This window comes from Siphateles boraxobius, unplaced genomic scaffold (assembly GCF_051911475.1).
Source record: "Siphateles boraxobius isolate OS27281-9 unplaced genomic scaffold, OSU_SipBor_1 3, whole genome shotgun sequence".
Lineage (NCBI taxonomy): Eukaryota > Metazoa > Chordata > Actinopteri > Cypriniformes > Leuciscidae > Siphateles > Siphateles boraxobius.
In genome coordinates, this window is record NW_027508919.1 from 9,057,995 (window position 1) to 9,080,658 (window position 22,664).

General features: G+C 39.0%; 1 protein-coding gene across 9 annotated transcripts in view; it reads right to left on the reverse strand.

Annotated features, from left to right (window-relative positions):
• The window catches only part of atp8a1 (ATPase phospholipid transporting 8A1), a 124,382-nt gene that overhangs the window by 11,220 nt on the left and 90,498 nt on the right, over positions 1-22,664 (reverse strand). For all 9 annotated transcript variants that reach the window (XR_013210353.1, XM_077247791.1, XM_077247794.1 and 6 more), the window contains 6 exons: positions 14,689-14,763; positions 13,062-13,184; positions 7,964-8,042; positions 6,287-6,348; positions 5,916-5,972; positions 5,029-5,136 (listed from right to left, as the gene is read on the reverse strand). Coding sequence is in view for 8 of the 9 variants with exons in the window: in XM_077247791.1 (XP_077103906.1) it covers positions 5,029-5,136; positions 5,916-5,972; positions 6,287-6,348; positions 7,964-8,042; positions 13,062-13,184; positions 14,689-14,763 (504 nt within the window). In the remaining variant the exon portion in view is untranslated. The remainder of the gene's footprint in view (positions 1-5,028; positions 5,137-5,915; positions 5,973-6,286; positions 6,349-7,963; positions 8,043-13,061; positions 13,185-14,688; positions 14,764-22,664) is intronic.

Genomic DNA, 22,664 nt, shown 5'->3' on the forward strand with positions numbered 1-22,664 from the left:
TCCCATCACCCCCATGTTCCACTCTCAGCATGGAACATCACCACGGACTGAGGGAAATTTAGGAAAAAAATCTGCAAATACAAACAACCCAAATAAACGAACATTGGCATGCACACAGTGTGTGTAGAAAATTAGCGCACACACACGTTGGGTTTCCATGTTTTACGGTTTTTCCACAGACAATGATTTTTTTTAACTGTATAATCTATCCCCTGACCCTAAACCTTTCCATCACAGAAAACTTGCATATTTTTCATTTTTAAACATGATTCTGTATGATTTATAAGTTGTTTTCCTCATTGGAGCAAAAATTTTCCCCACAAGGTCAATAACTACTGGACATTTGGTCCCCACAACATAGGGTTAACCAGGTTGTTTCTGGAGCTGGAAGTCAAATCTTATCTTTATTAGAAGACACTTACTTATATTACTTTAAGTGACAAATAGAGAAAGTCTCAAAGAAACATCCCACATATACTTTATAAAATGGGGTACAATAAAAAGGATTCAAAATCTAATTTAAACCAATTTATGACATAAAAGGATAAGGAATATTTTAGATACTATTTCTAGGTCTCTAATTAAATGAGCAAATCTGTGGCATCAGATCAGATCATGTGAACTACTTTCAGATATTCTTACTTCCTTTGTATCATAAGATGCTATTTGGATCATATCAAATCATGCTGGAAAAAGTTTTACGCAAACTTGTGGAAGCATCTTGAGTGCCACTGTTGTTAAAGCAACAGAGAGACAAACCAAATAAGACATTCTGAAATTCAAAAATATAATATAATTTTGTAATGAAAAAGTGTTTAAATTAGGGCTGAATTTAGAATAAAGTGAATAAAAATAATTATATAAAAAATAAATAAATAAATGTGTGGGTGTATATGAACAGTAGCTTCTCAAACTTTTGGGCCCTAGTAAATATAATGATAATGACATAAAGATGTCAGACAGGAATTGCCTGACAAGCTCTGTTTAAAAAAGTTTGAAAAAGAGCAGATGGGCTCACGCTCACACACACATACACAGTTTCCAGTAAGCAGTGTAACAAGAGCAGCAGTAGTTGTATCTGCTGATAGGGAGAGTGAGGCTCTAAAGGTGAAATCTCGTACATCAAAGAGAGTGGAACAAGATGAATGGCCTGTCTCACACAGATACCAGGTGCACTTGAATAAAACAGACCTGTCTGCTGCATTCAATGGAAGAATGGAGAGGAATGCACCACAGAACACCTTCAATGCAGCTACATCTAACAGTTACATCACGTCTCTGACATCTAAAGATTTTTTATGCATCGTTGTAGGGCTTGTTTTATCCGCTGCAACTTTCTTTAGAGTGTTATCTAAATCCTACATGCCTTTGGACGCAGGATGTTATGCGTGTCTGTTCAGAGGTTCATTCGTGACATGGCTGGCTGAACGTGTGTGTTTTTAACAGGTGTGTGAAATGAGGAGAGCTTTGTAATGGCAGGGAGATGATAGTTGGTTAATCGGTAGGCTCTTGATGTCGAGCACAGAGTCTTATCACACCATGTCCCACTCAAGTAAACTTAAGATAGTCTGAACTACTGTGGCAGAGTATTAGATCACAAGTATATTGTTAACATTCATTATTTGAGGATGTACAGCAACTCGACTTTACTAAACCGACTACAGAGTGCAGCCACATGAGATGCTGCCAATGATGTCATGAACGGTGCAAAAAACACATCCCACACTTTCATGGTTTCTCTTGGTCTCTGGGCGACACTTGGTTCATTTAAGAAGTTTCAGAGCAGCTCAGACCATCTCGAAGGGCTGTGGTTTGATTCTCTTATTATATTACAAACCCCAGGTTTACTTTGTCACATTTTTGGGAAACTACAAATAAAAGATGAAACAGTTAAAGGTTACAATAAAAAGCTATGACACAACTACACTGGGATGCAAAAAAAATTGTTTTTGTTATGCAATCATGTGATAGACATTTAGAGACTATGCAGGCGCTAAAACTAAATAGTCGTTTTTTAAAAAAAAAGTTCATTGCTCAAGTAAACGCTACTTAAATATCCATACTTTGCATTTCTCAGTACAACAAACCATTTGACTATACAATTTTACTAAAAATAAATACATTTAAAAATAATTTACAGTTTTAGCCAGCCAAATTAAAGTGAGTTTCTATATTTAATTGTCCCAAGGAAGTTAGTTTCCTATCCAAAAAAGAACTACAGTACTGTACAGTACAGTAAAAAAGAGAAGTACTCTGATGGTACTGGTAAAATAAATAAAATGCATTAATTCAGCAAGGATGCATTCAAATAATCAAAAGTGACAGTAGACACATTTATAACGATACAAATTTTTTTTCAAATAAATAATCTTCTTCTGAACTTTTTATTCATCAAAGAATAAAATTCAGTTTCCACAAAAATATTTAACAGCATAACTATTTTCTACACTGATAATAATAAAAATAAATGTTTCCTGAGCACAAAATTAGCATATTATATTGATTTCTGAAGGATCATGTGACACTGAAGACTGGAGTAATGATTCTGAAAAATCAGCTTTGCCATCACAGTAATAAATTACTGTATGTATTCAAATGTATTCAAATAGAAAACAGGTATGTTAAACTGTAAAAATGTATTTCACAATATTAATGTCTTTTGTATTTTTGGTCAAATAAATGCAGCCTTGGTGAGGGGCCCCAAATTTTTGCACGATACTATACCATAATACTTGATTCATATACTATGGTATTTTTATGGTACTCCAAGGCACTTCAAAACAATACCTTGGTACATTTCCGAATAATGTGATATTTTAGCGCAACAATTCAGCTAAATAGGTTTAACAGTGTGGCATGTCGAGCTGGGACAGCAGTCAGAGATGGCTGTGAGGTGGCACAGAGTTCAGGCGTGTTCAGGTGCGCCCTATCTCAGGTGTCCCACGTGCTTTGGTGTAGTGCTGTTGCTATGGCTCCCCTCGGCATTGAGTTACCCTGAGCCTCTGGGGTCTGATCTACTCTACTACCCTACATGTAGAGGGAAAGAGCTGATAAAAGAGCCCACTTGACTGGCCATTCAGGACGGGTGTGCAGGACACATGTGAGAGGAAGAGTCTACTGTTTCACAAAGCCAGATGCTGAGATAAAAAAAAAATTTGCTTTTGAGAGTATAAAGACACCGGCAACAACGTGTGCGAACAGAGTGCTCTCATATTGATGTTCAGATTTTATAAATAACAAAAATAAACAAAAAGCATACAAAACTATTATAAACACATAAGTGTTCTGTCTGGAATCCAGGACTCTTTTCTCACACAAGCAGATTTGGATGTTTTCATACTGCTCTTCCTCACAGGTGACACAAATAGGGCTTATTAGACCCCATTAGGAGATTATAAGGTGAGAAAAGAGCCGAGACCTGTGGTGCCCCGAGGCCTGACGGAGGTGTAGAGTTTCCCGCGCCCTGCTCCCCCTAATGAATACAAACAAACTCTTAATGCTCAGATTATGGCACAGATAGTGTAGAGCCCTAGGCCAGAGAGAGGGTGGTCTGTGCGCATTTTAAATCACCTGCACATCCAAGAGCCCCCCAGGGGTGAGGATGGGCTGTGTGTTTTTTTTTTTTTAGCTTAGCTATATTTATAAAAAAAAAAAAAATATATATATATATATATGTATGTATATATATATATGTTTTTTTAAAAAGGTGTGTGTGTGTGTGTGTGGGGGGGGGGGGGGGGGGGGGGTCTGGTAATAAAATACATAAAAAAAGAAAGAGCAAAGAAAAAAGTTGTTCATAAAATAAATAACTACGTCCAAATTACTTAGTCAAATTATAATTAATTTAATATAATACTTAAAAGCAATACAAAACATCAATACAGATTTATTTGTTAGATTTAAGGTATTGAGATTAGCAGGACAAATGTTAAAATGTGTGTCTGTTTCTTTACTAGCAGTATGTTTTTTTTGACAAATATGCTGTAAATGCATCCCAAAAATTAGCTAAAACTTACATAAAGGCCCTGATATACTTCAAGTGAAATCGAAGAAGGAACTGATGTGACGTAATTTCGAACAAAATCAGGCTGAAACGAAGTTCGTTTGGAGTTAGTTTTAGGAGTTCGAAACAGCTTGGGCAAAGCAAAATTTCCAGAAATGTTTGTTCCGGCTGCTAAACACCTTCGTACCATTTGTCCATGGCGATTACATAATAGGTCAGTGTGCAAGGAAGCTCCGCAGAATCTTTTCGTTTGGCCTGTTCATTCGGTCATGAACACAATGGAGAGTTGCTTTACAGTAGAAAATGAAGTTGTACTTCTGATGAAACGAAACACTGACACTATTTTTCGTGTTAAATATGGTAAAGCTGCTTGATTTTAAGCTATCTATTGTATAAAGTGATATATAAATAAACATGACGTGACTACTGGAGTGCTGTATCAGATGCTTTTCTAATGCTTTAGAATGCTTTATTATTGAGAGAGGAAAGCGCGAACATAAAAGGTGACATTAATAAACATTCAATTCCGTTCAAAAGTTAGTTAGTACATTAGTAAGTTAGTACGGCAAATTTTTTTTAAGGCTGAATTTATTTGAGCAAAACCACAGTAAAAACCAGCAATATTGTAAAATATTATTACAGTATTAATGTATTAAAACTAAAAATAAATAAATAAATAAATAAATAAATAAATAAATAAATAAATAAATAAATAAATAAATAAATAAATAAATAAATAAATAAATATATATATATATATATATATATATATTAGAATATTTGTTCATATATAATTTATTCCTGTGATGGCAAAGATTAATTTTCAGCATCATTACTCCAGTCTACAGTGTCACATCATCCTTCTAATATGCTGATTTGGTTCTCAAGAAACATTTATTTTTTTATCAACTTTGAAAACAGAGTAGTGATACTTAATATTTTTGTGGAAACCTTTATCAATTTTTTCCAGCATTCTTTCTTTGTAGAGTTTTTGTTGTTGCTTTTACTGTACTGTACGGTCTTACCTCTCCTGACATATCCGGGGCAAGAGGAATCAGAGGCCACAGAGAGGAGTAGATGCCAAAGAAGACTACCCACAATCCAATGCTGCCCCAGATGGCAATGTGGCTGAACTATAAGTCAGAAAAGATTAGAGAACACACAGTGAGTTGAGGAGGGACGTCATTCTGCTGAAAATAATGCCTGACACTCTACTACAAAACCTCATCTGAGTGATGCATTATAATTTTAGACGAGTGACAGACATAACAAAAACCTTTAACACACATGAATTTTACATGAACACATGCTAAATCACATGTGCGCACATATGGGAGCATGTTACACCCATGTGTTTTTGTTTAATCACATGATCAAGCATTTGAGGCTTGAAATTTGCACATTGGTACCGCATGTGAATGTTCCAAAACCACACAAACATCATGTGATTTTGTGAAAATTACACTTGCAAAATACAGTGAAAAAGACTTTTTCGCATCTGAATTGTTTTACGCATCTCATTTTTCACATGCATGTGGTCAGATTGCATGCAAATACTGCATTACGATGACATCATTGCTTTTAATTACATTCAATGATGAGTTTTTGCCTTGCAAGCACTGTAATAATAGTAATACAATATCTAATAGTAATACAATTTCAGCACTGCACTATAATTGCATATCTGAATAAATGCTTTGATTAGCGATGCAACATGACATCATCCTTGAATTCTTTGAACTTTTCCATGACATCAGCGGCAGAAGAAAAGGGTGAGTGAGAGGAGTGAGAAGGGGTGGAGAAGCGTGTTTTCTACTGATAGATGGACAATGAAATGAAAGGAAATGGGAGGACACAGTGAAATGGGACAGAAAAGAGAGAGAGGAATGGAAATAGTCATCCAAACGCTCACCATGGTCCAGGACGACGTCTCCAGCCCAGCCTTCAGACACACCGTGATCACAACAAACTGTGAGAGAGACAGAGAGAGAGAGAGAGAGAGAGAGAGAGAGAGAGAGAGAGAGAGAGTTTCTTATCGGAGTTTGCATATACACAGAAACTGCTAAGATTACAAAGACCTAAGACCTAATGAGAGACAGTCGGTTGACAGGAACTTCCAAACAGTGTGCATAAAAAGTTGGCAAAAAGGGAGTGAAAATCCTCAGTGCAGCCAGACTCAGCACAGAAGGAACATTTCACAGCATGAAAACCGGGACAAAGTGTCAGGCGACGGGCAGGACACAGAGGTGCTTTGTGAGGATCTGAGGGCCCAAATGCACTTACTGTATAAACCATGTTGCCTAAGAGGAGATAGTCTGGTGTCTTTCCATTTCCAAAGACGGTATCTGTGAGGAGAATCAACAAGAAAGCTTTTAGAGTGAAGGATCACATGCTAACACACAAACGTACATTCACAGGTCAGTGGGATGGTGCTAGATAATTATCCATTAAGATGTTGAGCTCAAGAGGGCTCTAACGATCACGCTTAAAGACAAGAATACCAGAAAAAGACATTAAAAGAAACCACCCAAAAATGAATCAAAAAGTATTAACTCAAAAATATGGTGTGTTTTTTCTTTAATATTGTTTAGAATTTAAATGTAGATTTTTTTTTTATTATTCTCTTCAAAACTTTTTATGCCCATCTAGGGTCAGATCCATGTAGTTAAGCTGTGATGCTGATGTGGGTTATGCTAATTTGAATTCACTTACAAAATTTCCAATTTCCACCTCTTTCTCTCCATTTCCCATACTCAGTGGCAAAAGGCCAAAAAAGCTTTTATGCAAGTTTAATCTGTATCAACAAGCTTGTAACAAACTCATCCTTCTCACATGACACACCTGTGCTCCAATGGTCATGTGAATAAAAGGTAACGGTGGGTGTTAAAGGAGCTGATTACAGCCGTATAAAGAGGTTTTCGAGAGGATTTCCCCAAATCATTGAGGATTAAATGTAGAGACAAGCTTGATTTTCTAGAGTTTTTAGCTCGTGCTAACTGCTTCAGCAAACATCTCTGATTAAATAGGAAAGGTTGCTTAAAATCTGGGAAACTAATACACAAAAGTGCACACATGCCAGTGTGGTTTATTGCAGGAGCATTAGTCATTCTTTGATTGTAAGTGAGAGCGGATGATCCAAAATCATCAGCACTCTGGCACAGCGAAACACAACGGACACCACATGTGGATCAGGAAGGTGTGTGTGTGTGTGTGTGTGTGTGTGTGGTGCTGACAGTCTGTCAGTCAGAGAGAGTCTCCTGTGCTTTGTTTAAAGAGCAGGTCTGATTCTGACTGTGTGGTCCTGCAGTCAGCCAGATATTTGTGCTGACACACACACACACACACTCGGTTCACATACTTGACACACTCATTTATACATGCTTACATTTACGAAGACATGTAAAGACCATAGAGCAATTTTTTAAATTATACAAAAAAAAGAAAAGAATGAAAATGGAGTCATTATTTACTGTCAAGCTTTGAAATTACAAAAAAACACCATATATGACTTGAAGGCTACAATCCAAGTCTTGGAAAGTGTATGAAAGATTTGGGTGAATTTAAAGGCCAAAAAGTCATTGACTGAAAGTCACAACATCTGTCCTAGCTCTCTTTTGCACATTAGCAAGAGGAATAGTGATTTGTGAGTCATTCTGTTGAGTTGAATCTATGAATGATTTGTTCACAATCCAGACTGATCTAGTTCTCAAAGTTTAACAAGCATCCTTTTTTTTAAGCTTAACAGTCCCATCCCTCATTCCTATTCATTTACAGTATATTAATAAAGTTATCAGAATATTTTTTAAAACCGCTGCTTTTGGCTTTTAGGGAAAAAAAAGTCAGACAGGATAGCAATGACATAAGTAAATGATGACAGAACTTTGACTTTTGAATGAACTATTGCTAACTAAGTGATTATGTGGATATGGAGAAAGGTAGTGCGAGTGTGTGTGTGCTTACCATGTTGGAAGGCCTTGAGCGGGAACCAGAAGAGAATGACTGAGTGAAACAGGCCGTTCAGACAATGAGCCCAGAAGACCTGCAGCATAGTGGAGGAGGGGAAAAAAGAGAGGCATGAGAAAGACGATGACCACCCTAACCCTGTCGGTGACCCCTGACCCTGGGCCTTTGTGCGCTCTCAGCGCTAGGCTAAGTGGAAGGTTTGTCAGGCCTCCCTGCTCAATGGCTACCCCGCTGACAGACACTTTGTATATCCTGTGAGTGTGGAGAGACCAAGAAAGAGGGAGAGGAAGGCACGCCAACTATATGAGAGATGTCAGTAAGGGGTCTTTTTCCACCATCCCTTCTTTTTCCCAGCAGTTAGTTGCCTCATCGAATTTCCCCAATCGTTCCTTTGTGAGTTACGAAAAAACCCCAAATCCTTCATGGATACTTTTAGTACAAACACAGACAAGTTTAAAAAATTAAGATGTATGAGTGTGTCGCTATAGAGCATGGTTATTTGTGAGCATGGAAAAACTATCGCTTACACAGGTACGACATGAAGTCTTTGAGAGTCCGCGTCTGTATACATGGGCGTGTGGACTTTGGATGTGCCATTTAAACAAATATCTTCCTCCAAAACCGCCTTGTTTTGAATTTACATTATGCAAAGACATGGCCAATCAAAACACTAATGGGCGATGTAGCATGAAACAGCCGTGAAATGAAATCAGGCACGTCACAGGTCTAGTTTCCAAACCCTGTCATTTTAAAATGACAAATCCTGTCCCCAAAATCATTTTAACCGGTTATTTTTAATTCAAATAAAAATTATTCACATTTGCTAAAAAGGAATTATGTAAAAAATTGTTAACGGTATCACTTTATTTTTATGGTCCCTTTTAAACATTCTGTTGACTATAAGTAACTCTGCAACAACATGTCAACTAACTCTTGTTAGAGTATTAGTAAACTGTCTGCTTAATATCTGCTAACTTTATTGTAATGGTCCACTAACAGACAATGCAAACTTGCAAGAACATGTCAACTTATTCTAACCCTACAATCTACTAATACTCTAATTAAAGTTAGTTAGTAGACATGTAGGTGCAACATTACTTATAGTCAACAGAATGTGGGACCATCAAAATAAAGTGAAACTGTGTCAACTTCTACACTAATGTCCCTCCAACACTGTATTATTTCTATGAATAAGGACTTGTAAAAAAACTCATATAATAGTTTTATATAAGGAAAGTCTGAAATTATTTAAAATCACCAACACAAATTTCACTTTTAAGTGATGAACTACCATTTTAAAATCACTGTAAAGGAGAAGTTGCCTTTAATAGAATATGTATTTTGCAACAAATTTTAAATAAACAATCCTGTGGAAAAATGGGAACGTTAACAAGTTACTCAAACAAATCAAATATCTCACACACTTCAGTCAAAAGTTTGGGATCTGTAAATCTCTTGTGCTCACCAAGACTGCATTTATTTGATGAAAAATACAGTAAGAAAAAAAAATAATATTGTGAAATATAATAATTTATGTGATGACAAAGCTGAATTTTCCAGTGTCACTAGGTGGTAACCCTAAGCCTAGCAGAAAAGTACTGATTAAATATACAGAATTTCAAAATCTGTAAGTTAACACTCAGTTTCTTTGCGCTAACACCACTATCACAAGTATTTCCAAAGCTAAAAGTGTGTGGCGGCCATGAAATCTCTTGAGGGGGATGGGATGAAGAGAAATGAAAGAAAATGGAGAGAGTGAGGAAAAAAAGAAATACCCTGAGATTGTCTTGTTCTGTGTTGTTTCACAGAGGCCCCATACGACCTCTTGGCCTCCATGCCCTGACCCTCTCACCTCCGGTATCGGCAAAGCAAAACAAAGCTCAGGGTTCCGGCCCTCAGACAGTCGGGCTCATCCTATACCCACAGAAGGGCACTGTGGCACACCCCTCCTATTCTTTGGAATTAGTGGTGTTTGTCAAGGTCATACTTAAGTTTCGGGGTTTGTTCAAATCCATAATGCTTAGGTATTAAAAATTTCCCTCACCTGTCCCGCACTATACAAACATTATTCCAGTGATTGGACTTTAGATTTTCACATAGTAGGCAATAAACATCAATGCGCACACACACACATAAAAAAAAAAAAAATCATGATGCGCTAATGCTCATACATTAGCGAAATTTTCAGGCAAAAAAGATCAACAGTGTTGTGATGAAGCACAAAAAAAGCGGCTTTCTGTCAACACGGCGAATTCTCATGAACAATTTGTTGCAAAAGCTGCGTGGCGAAAATCCAGGTTGCGTGGAATCCTATTGAAATGACTGGATATTGCCAGGGGGGGGGGTTCTTTTGACCTAGCAACAATCCAGTCCTAAAAGACACTTAGAACACCTTAGCAACCACATAGCAATGCCCAAGCAAACAATCCAAAACAAAACATGGTCCAAGTACCATGGGGAACAACCTGTTCTCCCTCGCCCAGTACATTACATACAGTCCTGCAATGAATGCTAATGAAATCAATAAACGTTCATAATCATTTGTCACAGGGAGGCCCCAAACTCCTCCGTTTCTAAGCAGGTTCCTAAGAATGTAGGTGTGAATGGCCGTCTGTCCTGCCTGAAGCAAAGCGCTGCGTTCTGTGTGACAGCTTAATTGGTTAAACTAGCATGAAAGGATAAACTTTATTTTACGCCAACTATTGCCAGACGCCCTAATAAGCCTTCTCCAACTATGTTGGGCTACAAATAAAGCCAGACGGGGACAGAATGAAAGAGAGAAAGAGGCAGAAGGAGGGAGGGATGGAGAATGCAGTGCGCTGAATGAGTGCAATAACAGCCATCCTGGGGTCTATGAGGGGCTTTGGCGTTATTAGGGAGACTTTAGTAATTAAAAGTGAAAAGGGACACTGTGGGTAAAAACCTAAATATTTCACACCCATTTTTCCTCCACAAACTAATACATGATCTTCTCTCTCTGGTTCCACAGAGACTTGGGCTACGTTCACACAGTATTCTCGTTCATACAGACAGTATTCGAAATGCTACTGTAAGTTACTGCGTGACCAGGACATTTCAAGACTCACACCTGCAACTTAATGCTGTTGTCATTCTGAAAAACTGACAGTGTGAATGTAGCCTTAACTAACAAATAAAGTGTCTGTTCTGTACACAGATGACGTAGAAATCTGAAACAGGGAAGTCGCACATGTCTAGTCTATGTGAACACTTCTATTTGTACATCAGATTTTTACTTAAATATAAAAATAAGAAAGAAGAGAGTTTTTGTAGCAGCCATAATTGAGATCATGCACGTATTGCTCTATATAGAAACTTCATTAAATAAAAAAAATAATAAAAAAGCAAAAGAACCTTTGGTTCAAAAATCGGACAGCGCTATTCAACAGATGTTACCATTACTGTCCTCTAAATGACCACTAACTCTGTCTTTGCTTCTTTTTTCCAGGCACATCTCTTGGTTCTCATTATTCCATTATAGAGAAAATAAAGTAGTCTATTATGATATATTCAATTATATAATATATACAATTAACTATTTTTTAGATCAAGTTCCTGTTCTGTTACTTCTATTCTGATTCTACTTTATTATTCTATGTCCAGGCTTACTTTTATTGTATATTATAGTCTTTCAAATTAAAGCTTTTTCCCATTGAACAATTAAAGTAAGAATTATGGTGTTTGTGTTACAAATGGCCAGTAAATCTGTCTCTAGCTCGCTCTCCCTCCTGACCCCAGGGGCTGTGTTGTGTGTAATCCGTGTCAGTGTGGTGGTAAATGGGTCTTCACGCCTGTGGAGCAGGGCTGCAGGGTGACACCAGCGCAGACACGCCGGGCTGGAGACCAGACAGCTTTATTAACACAGAGAGACACAAAGCCAGCAGTCACAGACACCTACAGAAGATGGAGATATAATTGTCCTATATAGACTTAAAGGAAAAGTTCGGTATTTTACACTTAAAGCCCTGTTTTAAGATAGTTTCTGATGAAATAGAAATTTGGACAAATGCTGCTGTCCCGAGAATTTTAGGTTTCTGTTTAGCACCCCCCCACCTTCACAATGGTTTCATAGGGGCACTGGAACAATATCATTCATAAAACTAAAGTTTAATGCGTTTTATGAATGATATTGTTCCAGAGCCCCTATGATTCTCGGGACAGCAGAATTTGTCCAAATTTCTATTTCATCAGAAACGATCTTAAAACAGGGCTTTAAGTGTAAAATACCGAACTTGTCCTTTAAGGAATCTGAAAGCGAGTAAGAATGTTGAAGGATTTGCACAAAGAACATCTATTATAATTTTACTAGGAAACATTTACAGTAGCATAATAACATCTAAAATGGGTGAATGTCTTAATTATAACTTTCATTAAAAACATTATTAATACAAATAATGCTTTACAGATCCAGTAAATGTTCATAAAACATAGAAATGTGATAAAACTTTGACTTCTATTCTCATATACATTCAAATTTCACATATTGTAGAGTCGGAGTTCATAATTGTGAAAGACTAAATCAGGAGTATCCTCATATGCAAACATATTAGATACTGTGGAAAAAGCTTCACATTCATACTGGCTTGAAAGAGTTTATGACCATTTAAAAAAGGAGATGATCACTCAAAGACATCTCAGATAAGCAGAAAGGCTGATACAGAGGGAGAGTTTAATGGATGCATAAACCAACATGGTCCTGCTGTTGACCTGCTTTTTTACGGTGTGGAGAATCGTAACAGGATCTGTTTGTTCAGTGTTGTTTTTAGCCTGGGTGCCAAACTGTTCACCAAACACAGGTCAGCACAGTGTACTACACAGCATGACCTGTCTACAGGGTCATCATCATCATCAATGAAAATTCCTAAAATCACTAGCTTATTACTTAAAGCATGAGGTAATGAATCTAAATAAATGTTTATCTTTTAAGAATCTTTAATACATTAAAATGATAAATACGTTTATCTGGTATTTAAATCATTCCCCAATCAATGCTCTGTTAATCTCTTCAGCACAATCACTGATGGAGATTCAGCTAAATTTAGATTTACATGGCATGCTTTTTCGTTTGTGTATTTACCTTGGTGTTAAAGCCCATTGCATTCTGGGAGGTTTTGTAGAGTTCAGGGTATTTGAGCATGTTCTCTTTCCTGCAGGAGCGCTCAAAGATGCCAAGAGTCAGAGGAGGCAAAGCCGTAAAGATCTAATAAATACACAATCACAGAAAATTAAAAAAGTTAAAAGAAATACGATTAGGTCCAAAAATCTCTTTTTAATCGTGCAAATAATATAATTAATAATGAAAATAAATTGTACTCAGTTAGAAAAATGTAAAACAGTAATTCAATAGTAGTTTTAGACTACTCAAGTCAGACTAAAGCCACTTAGTATACAGTGGGGACCAAATAAATTAATGAACAAATGAAAGAAAACATAACGGACGAATGAAAGAAAAATCACATGAATGAATACCAAATGAATAAATGAAAACCGAATGAATGATGAATGAACGAACGAATGAATGAATTCCCCCCCAAAAAAATAAACACCTAAAAATTCATAGCAGTCAAAAAGGACTATTTCCCAGCCTGAGCACCAGACATTTTCCCTTGTCTGTCTTTTTTGTTTGCTTGCTTGGTGCAGCTCAATGAGCATGTACCTTTCTGGCATTTATCATATTTGCGCTCCCCGCTCCATGTGCAAAAATTATTCTGAACGAACATCTGCCACTGTGCCTGCAGCCTGTTAGTAGATCTCCTGGATGCTTTCATTTATCTGCGGTGCTCTAATGTTTCTGCATGCAGCAGATGTTGAAAGCGAGAGGGGTGGTATTATGGTCCAGAGAGGGTTGCGGGGTCAGCTGTAAGTGTATCTCATTGGCCCGGCTGGAGCTGCCTGGCTGTGGTTGACATGGTCTGCTGGGCTTCTCCATTCAGGGGTGGTTTCGGCCTGTTGCATCCAACAGAACCCCTCTGACGTGATGGAATTCCTCCTCTCTCAGATAAAGAGAGAATGCACCGGGCCGAGTTGTTACGGGCCTCACAATGCCAATGATCCATTACATGGGTCTGATGGGAAGCAGTGTTCAAATTTTGTTCTTTGTTCAGGCGTAAAGAAATAATTTCTTGGGACAATCAGCGAGTCAGGTGGCCAAGTCATTTTTCCTGCTGCGTATCTTCGATTGTTTATGCAAATTGGAAAAATGTACTCCACCCAAAGCGTTTTTTTTTTTTCTGAATAACCTTCCATCCTGTTGAAAACATGTTAATTAACAGCATCAATTCATTTCACTAAACCCAAAGGCACCCCAGTTCATCGGACTCCACCCAAACAGCCATGTGTGTGTATTTAAATGTGGCTTGATTCAACCTGTTCCTTTATCATCCACCGCTGACCTGTTTAACGCAGTTCTTTTGGGCATGAGAGTCTGTTGTTGCAGCACATTCAAGACATAGTTCTGCGCACGGAGGGAATATGGACTTGACAAGCGTTCATAAATAAGAGGGAGATTTTTCTGGATGGCGCTGACATGGGCCGCAGTAAAGGAGCCGTCTGGGGTGCCGCGGCTAATGAGTTTCTTGCCTGAGCGAGACAGAGAAGGCGTTATAACACATTCCCTCTCACAGTAATGAAGAGGGGAGACTAAATCACACACACACACACACACACACAGATGTTTGAACGCAAACACATGCATGCACTCTTACCACGTTGTACAGGCCGATGCACCAGCGCTCAAAGAGAATCTGACCGGAGAAGCCGTTCACAAACGCAAACCAGATCTGAAAGACAAAAATATAACACAATGGTAAATGACCCATGTCAATATTTAAAACAGGAGTCCTAGTTTTACTGTTTACAGTAAAACACATTATAACAGAAAAAAGAAAATTACAAAAATGTTATAAAAAGAAAAAGTATTTAAAGTAAAAAATATTTAATAATAATAACAATAATAATATTTAATTTATAAATATATAAATACGAATAAAATTGAGAAAAAAACATTCAAAAACAAGAAACAAAACCATGTCTTTTAGTACATGTAATGAAATGCATCGACAAAAAAAAAAAGTCCTAAAGGAAATGGTAACATATTAAAAGGGTAATGACAAGACCATATGATAATCATTACTACATAAATGTGTGACTAAAAGGTAAATATATACCATCATTAATCATATTCTCCACTTTGTGTGCGCCTAACTTTGGCTCCTAGCGGATTTTAATTTAGGTTGATCGATGGCTGTTGTTTTCTGTGGGGCCTCTCTGTGCTTGAAATTACCCAAGAGAGAGTGATCTCTCATGAAACCGGCAGTGAACTGACCCCATCAGTCCTTTCTACAGTCTCATACACTGGATCACTGCAAATGGTTTGTTCCAAGATCAGTCTTGCAGTATAAATAAGCCAGTTTTGGGTCACTTTTTCATATATACAGTGGGGACCAAAAGTCAGATACCACTATTGAAAACAATACTGTTGTACATTTTTATAATATAATATTTATAATTATAATACTTTTAAATTAGTAAGCAAGGATGCAAGCAAAGAAAAAAAAACAAATATAGACCAATAAAAATAAATTAAAAATGCTTAAAAAAAGATACATAAAAATATATATATTCAATAATTTGTTTTAAAATAACTTTTTTGATACATTTTTAAATAAATAAATGGAATAATAAATATTACAGTATATTTTTAATAAAAAGATTAATAGTCTACTATCAATAAGAACAGCTGTGAGATAATACATGTAAAAATAGTTAAGCTCCTGCTATAGCAAACATACTGCTACGGTTTTCAAAACATCTAAACATAGAGAAGCTCCACTATCTTGTCATGCGAAGCCACAACCCGGACTTAACACATCATTACTCAGCGGACAGCCCTGGGCGTTAGTGCCAGAGGTAAGAAAGGAGAAACAGGAAAGAGGAGAGAAAGAGGAGAGAGATAGAGAGAGTTCAACAGATCCCCTGAGTTCAGCCAGAGGGGATCAGAAAAGCTTTTCCACCTGATCAACCCCCAGTTTCTTATAGCAGAAACAACTGATCACAGATCAGACTTTTTATCACACAACACAAATTTAAAACTGTACAAAAAACAGTGCAAAAGGAGTAAGAGGAAAGATGTGAGTTGTCGGGGTTGAGGGTGGACCAGGGAGAAGACCACAAATGAAAAGGAGAAGAGAGGAAAATGTATATCTAAACCATATGCCATGGAGATGGAGTACATCACTTAATACCTCTCTCAGTTTAACTAGTCTGGCACATAACTCTGTCATAGTCATCTAGAAACTAAAGAATGTGATATCACACAGCAGCTGTTATAAAGAAAGCAATTTAGAGTAGATAAAAGCAGTCAATCAAAAATCCAGTGTCAGAATGGAAAAATGAAGACAAATCAGATATGGCAGAACAAAGGGTCATTGGATAAAAAATGTAATAAGACATTACTCCAAAAATTTTAATTCTGTCATTTAATCACCAATTTTACAATACTGTTCAGAAATTTTGGTTCAAAAATAGAGTACAAGTATTGTGAAATATTATTACAATTTAAAATTTGTACATCATTTTAATATATTTAAAAAAGGTAATTAATTTCTGTAATGGCAAAGCTGAATTTTCAGCATCATTAGTACAGTCTTCAGTGTCACATGATCCTTCAGAAATCATTCCAAACTGCTAAAGAAAAAAGTTAAAAACAGTTATGCTGCTGTATATTTTTGTGGAAACCAAACATGATTATTTTTCAGAACCCTTTCATGGTTACAAAGTAGTGATGAGTGATGATACGGTACTTGAGTCAAATCCCATATCTTGAGCAGCACCGTTCAACTTTTGCTTTCTACTGTATTTTGGTGCAAACCAAACCAGGTCACCAAAAAGGAGGGACAGATCTTTATGTGGTGTTCCTGGATCTCAAGAACGCCTTTGGCTCAGTCCCTCACAACCTCTTGTGGACAGCCTTTGACTACTTCAGGGTCTCACCAGCTCTCACAACCCTTGTCAAGGCCTACTTCGAGGACGTCCAACTCTGCTTGACAACAGCAGAGTATACAACAGCAGGGCAACACCTGGAAGTGGGAATCACGGCCGGCTGCACCATCTCCCCGCTGGCCTTCACCCTGGCCATGGAGGTCATCATCCGAGCCGCTCGATGGACGGTTGGCGGACAGCGAAAAAGACCAGGGCTGAGGCTGCCACCGCTCAGAGCCTACACGTATAACCTCACAATTCTCACAATGACTAAGGTATGCAATGTGCAGCTACTAAGAAAGCCTCAGGAAAACATTGAGCGGGCTCGCATGAAGACCAAGCCAAGCAAGTCCAGAAGCATCTCCATTATCAAAGGGAAGCTGTCAGATCACCGCTTCCACATTGGCGAGAAACCCATTCCAACGGTTTCTGAGAAGCCAGTAAAGAGCCTAGGTCGTTGGTATGATGCCTCCCTCAAAAGACAAAGAGCAAGTAGAGCAGCTCAGGAAGGAGGTAGTCAGCGGCCTGGAGAACATCGACAGAACCATGCTTCCTGGCAAGCTGAAGCTCTGGTGCATGCAGTATGAACTACTTCCATGTCTCCTGTGGCTGCTAACCCTCTATGAAGTCCAGCTCTCAAAGGTGGAGAAGCTGGAGAGACTGGTCAGCTCACATATAAGGAAGTGGCTTGGCCTTCCCAGGTACCTCAGCAGAATTGGGTACTACGGCAAAGGGATTTTACACCTGCCCATTTTCAGTCTGACAGAGGAGTACAAGTGCGCCAAAGTCAGACTTGAGATGATGCTGCTGGATTCGAGTGATCCATTTGTAGCCCAAGCTGCCACCATCCTGGCCACCGGGAGGAAGTGGACCCCGATTGGCGGCAACTGAGCAGGCAAAGGCAGCACTCAGACACAAGGATATTGTGGGCCAAGTGCAGGAGGGGAGGAGTGGTCTTGGCCTTTGGGCCAGTACACCAGCGTGGAGCAAGGAGGAACGTCAGGAGGAGGAAGCAGGAAAGTGTGCCCAAGCTGTGGCGCAAGCAAAGCAAGGGCAGTGGATGGCATGGAAAGGAGCGGAGAATAGGAAGATCTCCTGGAATGAGTCGTGGGAGATGGAGGCATTCAGGGCAAGTTTTACCATCAGGGCTGCCTACGATGTCCTGCCTTCCCCTGCAAACCTAAGCCTGTGGTATGCCGAAGACCCCACGTGTCCTCTATGTCCAAGTCCAGCAACACTAAACACATCTTAGTGGGATGCAATACCAGCCTCACCCAAGGCCGTTATACCTGGCGGCACAACCAGGTGCTAAAGTGTCTTGCAGCAGTGCTGGAAAGTTGACGGACAAGTGTGAATGCCCTTCCTCTACCGTCATCCCAGTGGCAGTCGACACCATTTGTTCGGGAGGGCGAGGGTCGAGCCAGGCTCACAACCACAAGACCAGACACTGGGCAGCTGGGCAGAGCACGGGACTGGAAGCTGCTGGCAGACTTGGACAAGAAACTCTGCTTCCCAGCTGAGATCGCAGCTACCAACCAGCGACCAGACAAAGTTCTGCGGTCAGCCTCACTTAAGCTTGTCTCCATCATCGAGCTCACTGTGCCCTGGGAGGGTGCAGTGGAGGAGGGTTACGAAGGGAAAAGGCTGAGGTACACTGAACTTGCGCAACAACAAGGCTAGAATGCGAACGTATTGATAAACCAAAAGGTGCCATCACTCATTTGACCATCCCACGGAGTCTCATCGGTGCCTCAAGTACGCATTTATTGAGGGATATCAACATCTAGTCCTATACAATAGACCTGGACCACATTTATTGTGAAAATATCTGTGTGGATGTGTGTGAGAGGCTGGACTGTTGAGCAGACCCCAGGATTACTGCGCAGTGCCACGGCCAGGCGGACATTTCCTCGCTTCATTTAACTCCATTATGAAAGCGTGAATTGCAACAAATTTTGGGGGGTTTTGACAGGACCCTCTCCGACTGCAGCCCCCGCCAGTCCTCACACACACAGCTCATACACCAGCCCCTCATTTAATAGAGCGAGCCAATGCATGAAAATGTTCCCAAAACAAATGTCTGTCACCCCTCCCCTCAGGCCGCATCGCAGAGAAAGAGAGAGAGGAAGAGAGGAGGATTGGCCGCAATCCCCCGATCCAACTCCCATTTTCCTTTCCATCAGGTGCATTCTACCGTGATATTGTTTTTAAAAGAGATTTGCTGCTTCTGAAAACCTTTTGCACACAGCAACATGAATAAATTACCAATGTCACATCACACATTATGTTGTTTTCGTCCTCAAGCAAATTCTGGACTTGAGAAATCCCTCACATACACAATTTGATCAAAGGCCACACGAAACACCACATAGTTGTGGCCAACAGCATGCTGGTAGTCAAACAGGTGGGTCAGAGAGCTGAATTAATGAGAGTCTGCCTCATTGAGAGGCTACGGGCTGCAGGATATTGTTGTGCTAAGTCAAAATAAAGCCTCTATTTATGAGCAGCAGTACATGCATATGAGAGAGCGTTTTGGCCAGGTCCTCTGGGTCCTGTGAGTGCCCCTCTCTCCAGCTTCCTTCAATGAGACAGATTCATTGATTTGCTCATTAGGGAGCAAGGACATAGTGTGGAGGGCTCTCTCTTTCTTCTCCTCCTCTGGCTCATTCAGAGTGGTTTGGCGTGGAGGTGTGACCGCCCTCTACCCTCCACTGCACAATCTGAAAAAGCGAGATGTGTGTGTGTGTGTGTGTGAGAGAGCGAGATTGTGTGTCCCCATGAGACTCGTCCAGAGGGGCTCTTGCCGTATTTTTCAGGGAATTTTTAAATCAGTGATTCCACCCCCCACCCCCACCCCCACCCCCGAAGGAAAAGTGCTGTCTTTCTCTTATTCTCTTCTTTGCTCCTTTACCATGTCTCTACTTGAAAATCCAGCTAAAACTAGCTTAGCTGTGCTCTAGAACATGGCAGCTGGTCCAGCTGGTGCGAATCTGGCAGACCTTAGACCAGCAATAAACAAGGTACTGCATTGAAAAATACCAGTTTGACCACTTTAAACTGTTTTTAGCAAATTTTTTCAGTGGGATGCTTATTCAAGATAGCCTGATATCTCACACAGGTCCCCAACTAGCTGGTATCCCATCAGGCTAGAAATTATTCAAAACAAAGTTTCAAAAAATATAAAAGGCAGCTACATATTTTCAAGCAGAAAACACAATTTATACTGTGTAAGAAAAATATGAAAAGGGATATTATAAAAGACAACAAAATCAAATAAATATTTCCAAAAAATTAGGTTGGACTTTAAATAATGTGACAGTTACATTATACTTACTCAAATACTGAGTAATGTTAACTAACTACTTAGTATAGTATATAGGGCTTAGTATAGAGTTATGTTTATGGTTAGTTGCTTGTAATTATGCATAATTTACTGTTATTACTATAGTAAGTACACATGTACTAATGTGTAACTACGTCATCTTAAAATAAAAGGTTGCACTGTCAATGTTCTTAAAGTGTACTCTCCCACAAAAATACAGAATAGTGTAAGGTAACTACAGAGGTTAAATTAAGGTTTAGGGGTAGGTTCAGGGTTAATATCTAGTTTTCTATGGCATCACTATTGAGTAATTAGCTGGTGAAGTAGATTTACTTGTAGAGCTAACAAAAGTTATCATGGGGCATTGTAATGTTTGAAGCGGATGTCATAACAAATGTCAGTAGATGGGGAAGATTTTTAAGCTGTTAATTCATAAATCCGCAAGATCTTACCTTCATGCTGTGGAAATACAAACCAGAAGACCGAACACAGAGCGCAGCACTGAAAAGGGGCGGGGCTATATAAGGTCAATACATTTTGTGCAATTTTTCATTTACCACTACTAATCAAAAGCACTCCAACCATTTATAATGTTACAAAACATTATTTCAAATAAAAGCTGTTCTTTCGAACTTTCTATTCCAAGAATCCTGAAAAAAGTATCACGTTTTCCACAAAAATATTAAGCTGAACAACTGTTTTAAACAATAATAAGAACACCAAATCAGCATATTAGAATTATTTCAAAAGGATCATGTAAAACTGAAATGTGGAGTAATAGCTGCTGAAAATACTAGCCCCAAACATTTGAACAGTAGTATAAAACCCAAAAAATATTCAGAAACCCTAAGAAAATGTGGGTAAGACAATAAAGAAGGCCAATTGAATTGCAAGTGTGAGTGACAGAAGAATCAAAAGAGCCAGTTGTGTGTTTTATATTGATGGCACCAGTGAGACTGCCTCCTCTCAGGCCTGCAGTCTTTCTCTAAGCCCACTGCTCTGCCTGAATGCTCTTGTAATTACCTCAGAAATGCTACTTGTCTGTCAGCCCTGCTGGTGCCTGCTGAAGAGCTGTCAATCAAGCTCTCAAGACCCAGCAGGATAATGACAGCAAGCACAGCAATTTGGTTGTAAGAGAGGCTTTTTGCATGTCTCAAAGCGGCTAATCCAACTAAGTTTCTGAAATATTCCACCCCCCTGTTCATTTTTGCTCATGTTGAAAGAATGCAAGACCCCAAACCAGGGACTAAACAAACCAGCATGACAAATGTTTAAGTTAACCAAAAATTACAGTATTTGTCTGACAATGTAAGGAAGATCATGTGCCATGGTGTGGTTACATCTGGAAAAAGAAAAAAAAACGTGGAATCTGGGACAATCCAAACCATTCTAGAGCTCCGTTCCAAAACCTAGTGAGTTGCGTGCAGTCTACTGCCTACATAGACAGCTCCCTTCTTAGAGAGAATACTAACTGGAATGAAACCAAGAAACTGATTTGAACATTCAGAACAGTCAGAACACCTGGTCAAGGAGATATTTTATTTAACAGAATCCCCTTTTCCAGAACTACAACGAACAGCTCGTTTTGACTACAACGTGATTTTTGAACGGATCTTATGAAGTCACAATGGTACTCATTTAAATAATCTCCGCCTAAGGAATATGCAAAAAAGAGGACGAGGCCTGGTTGAGCTGCATTACAGAAGACAGTGCTGTTGCTATGTCATAGAGATGCTGTTTCCCCCCTAATGTTTCCAAAATTGATTTGTTTGACTTACCTAAGGCTGATGAACAGAGTGGTTAATTTATTTTAAACATTGTTCCTGAACAATGCACATTTTATGGAGAACAGCTTGTTTTCTGTAGCTTTTGTAAGCACTCACTTTTGTAAGACGGTTCACCGCTCCTTAGGAAAGTTAACCATGGTTTTGTGATCGATTTCTGCTTGTATTACCGAGTTTTCCAACAAATATCACGACTAAATGGTGGATAACATCGTGTATAAGAAAAGAACAAAAAACATACCACTCTAAAAATGTCCTGTGAAATCCGTGCTTGTAAAGTCCGTGCATGAAATCAGTTCTGCACGTCAAGGTAAGAATCAGGCTTGAATTGGTTTGAAATAACCTTAATATTTACACTAGAAAAGAACTCACAATTATGGAGGGGTGGGACATTTCCCAAACACACGCTAACTGTACGTTCACACCGCCGCCGACTTAAGCTTCCAAAGCTACCAGAAGTCATTCATTTTCAATGGAAGCTGGCTTCTCTCAGCTGCAAGGAGCGTCAAATCCATCGGCGTTGGGCATTTTGAGTGTCAATCAGAAAGTTGAAAGTAGCTCAACTTTATGGTAATGAGCTATGACGCGGTTCAGC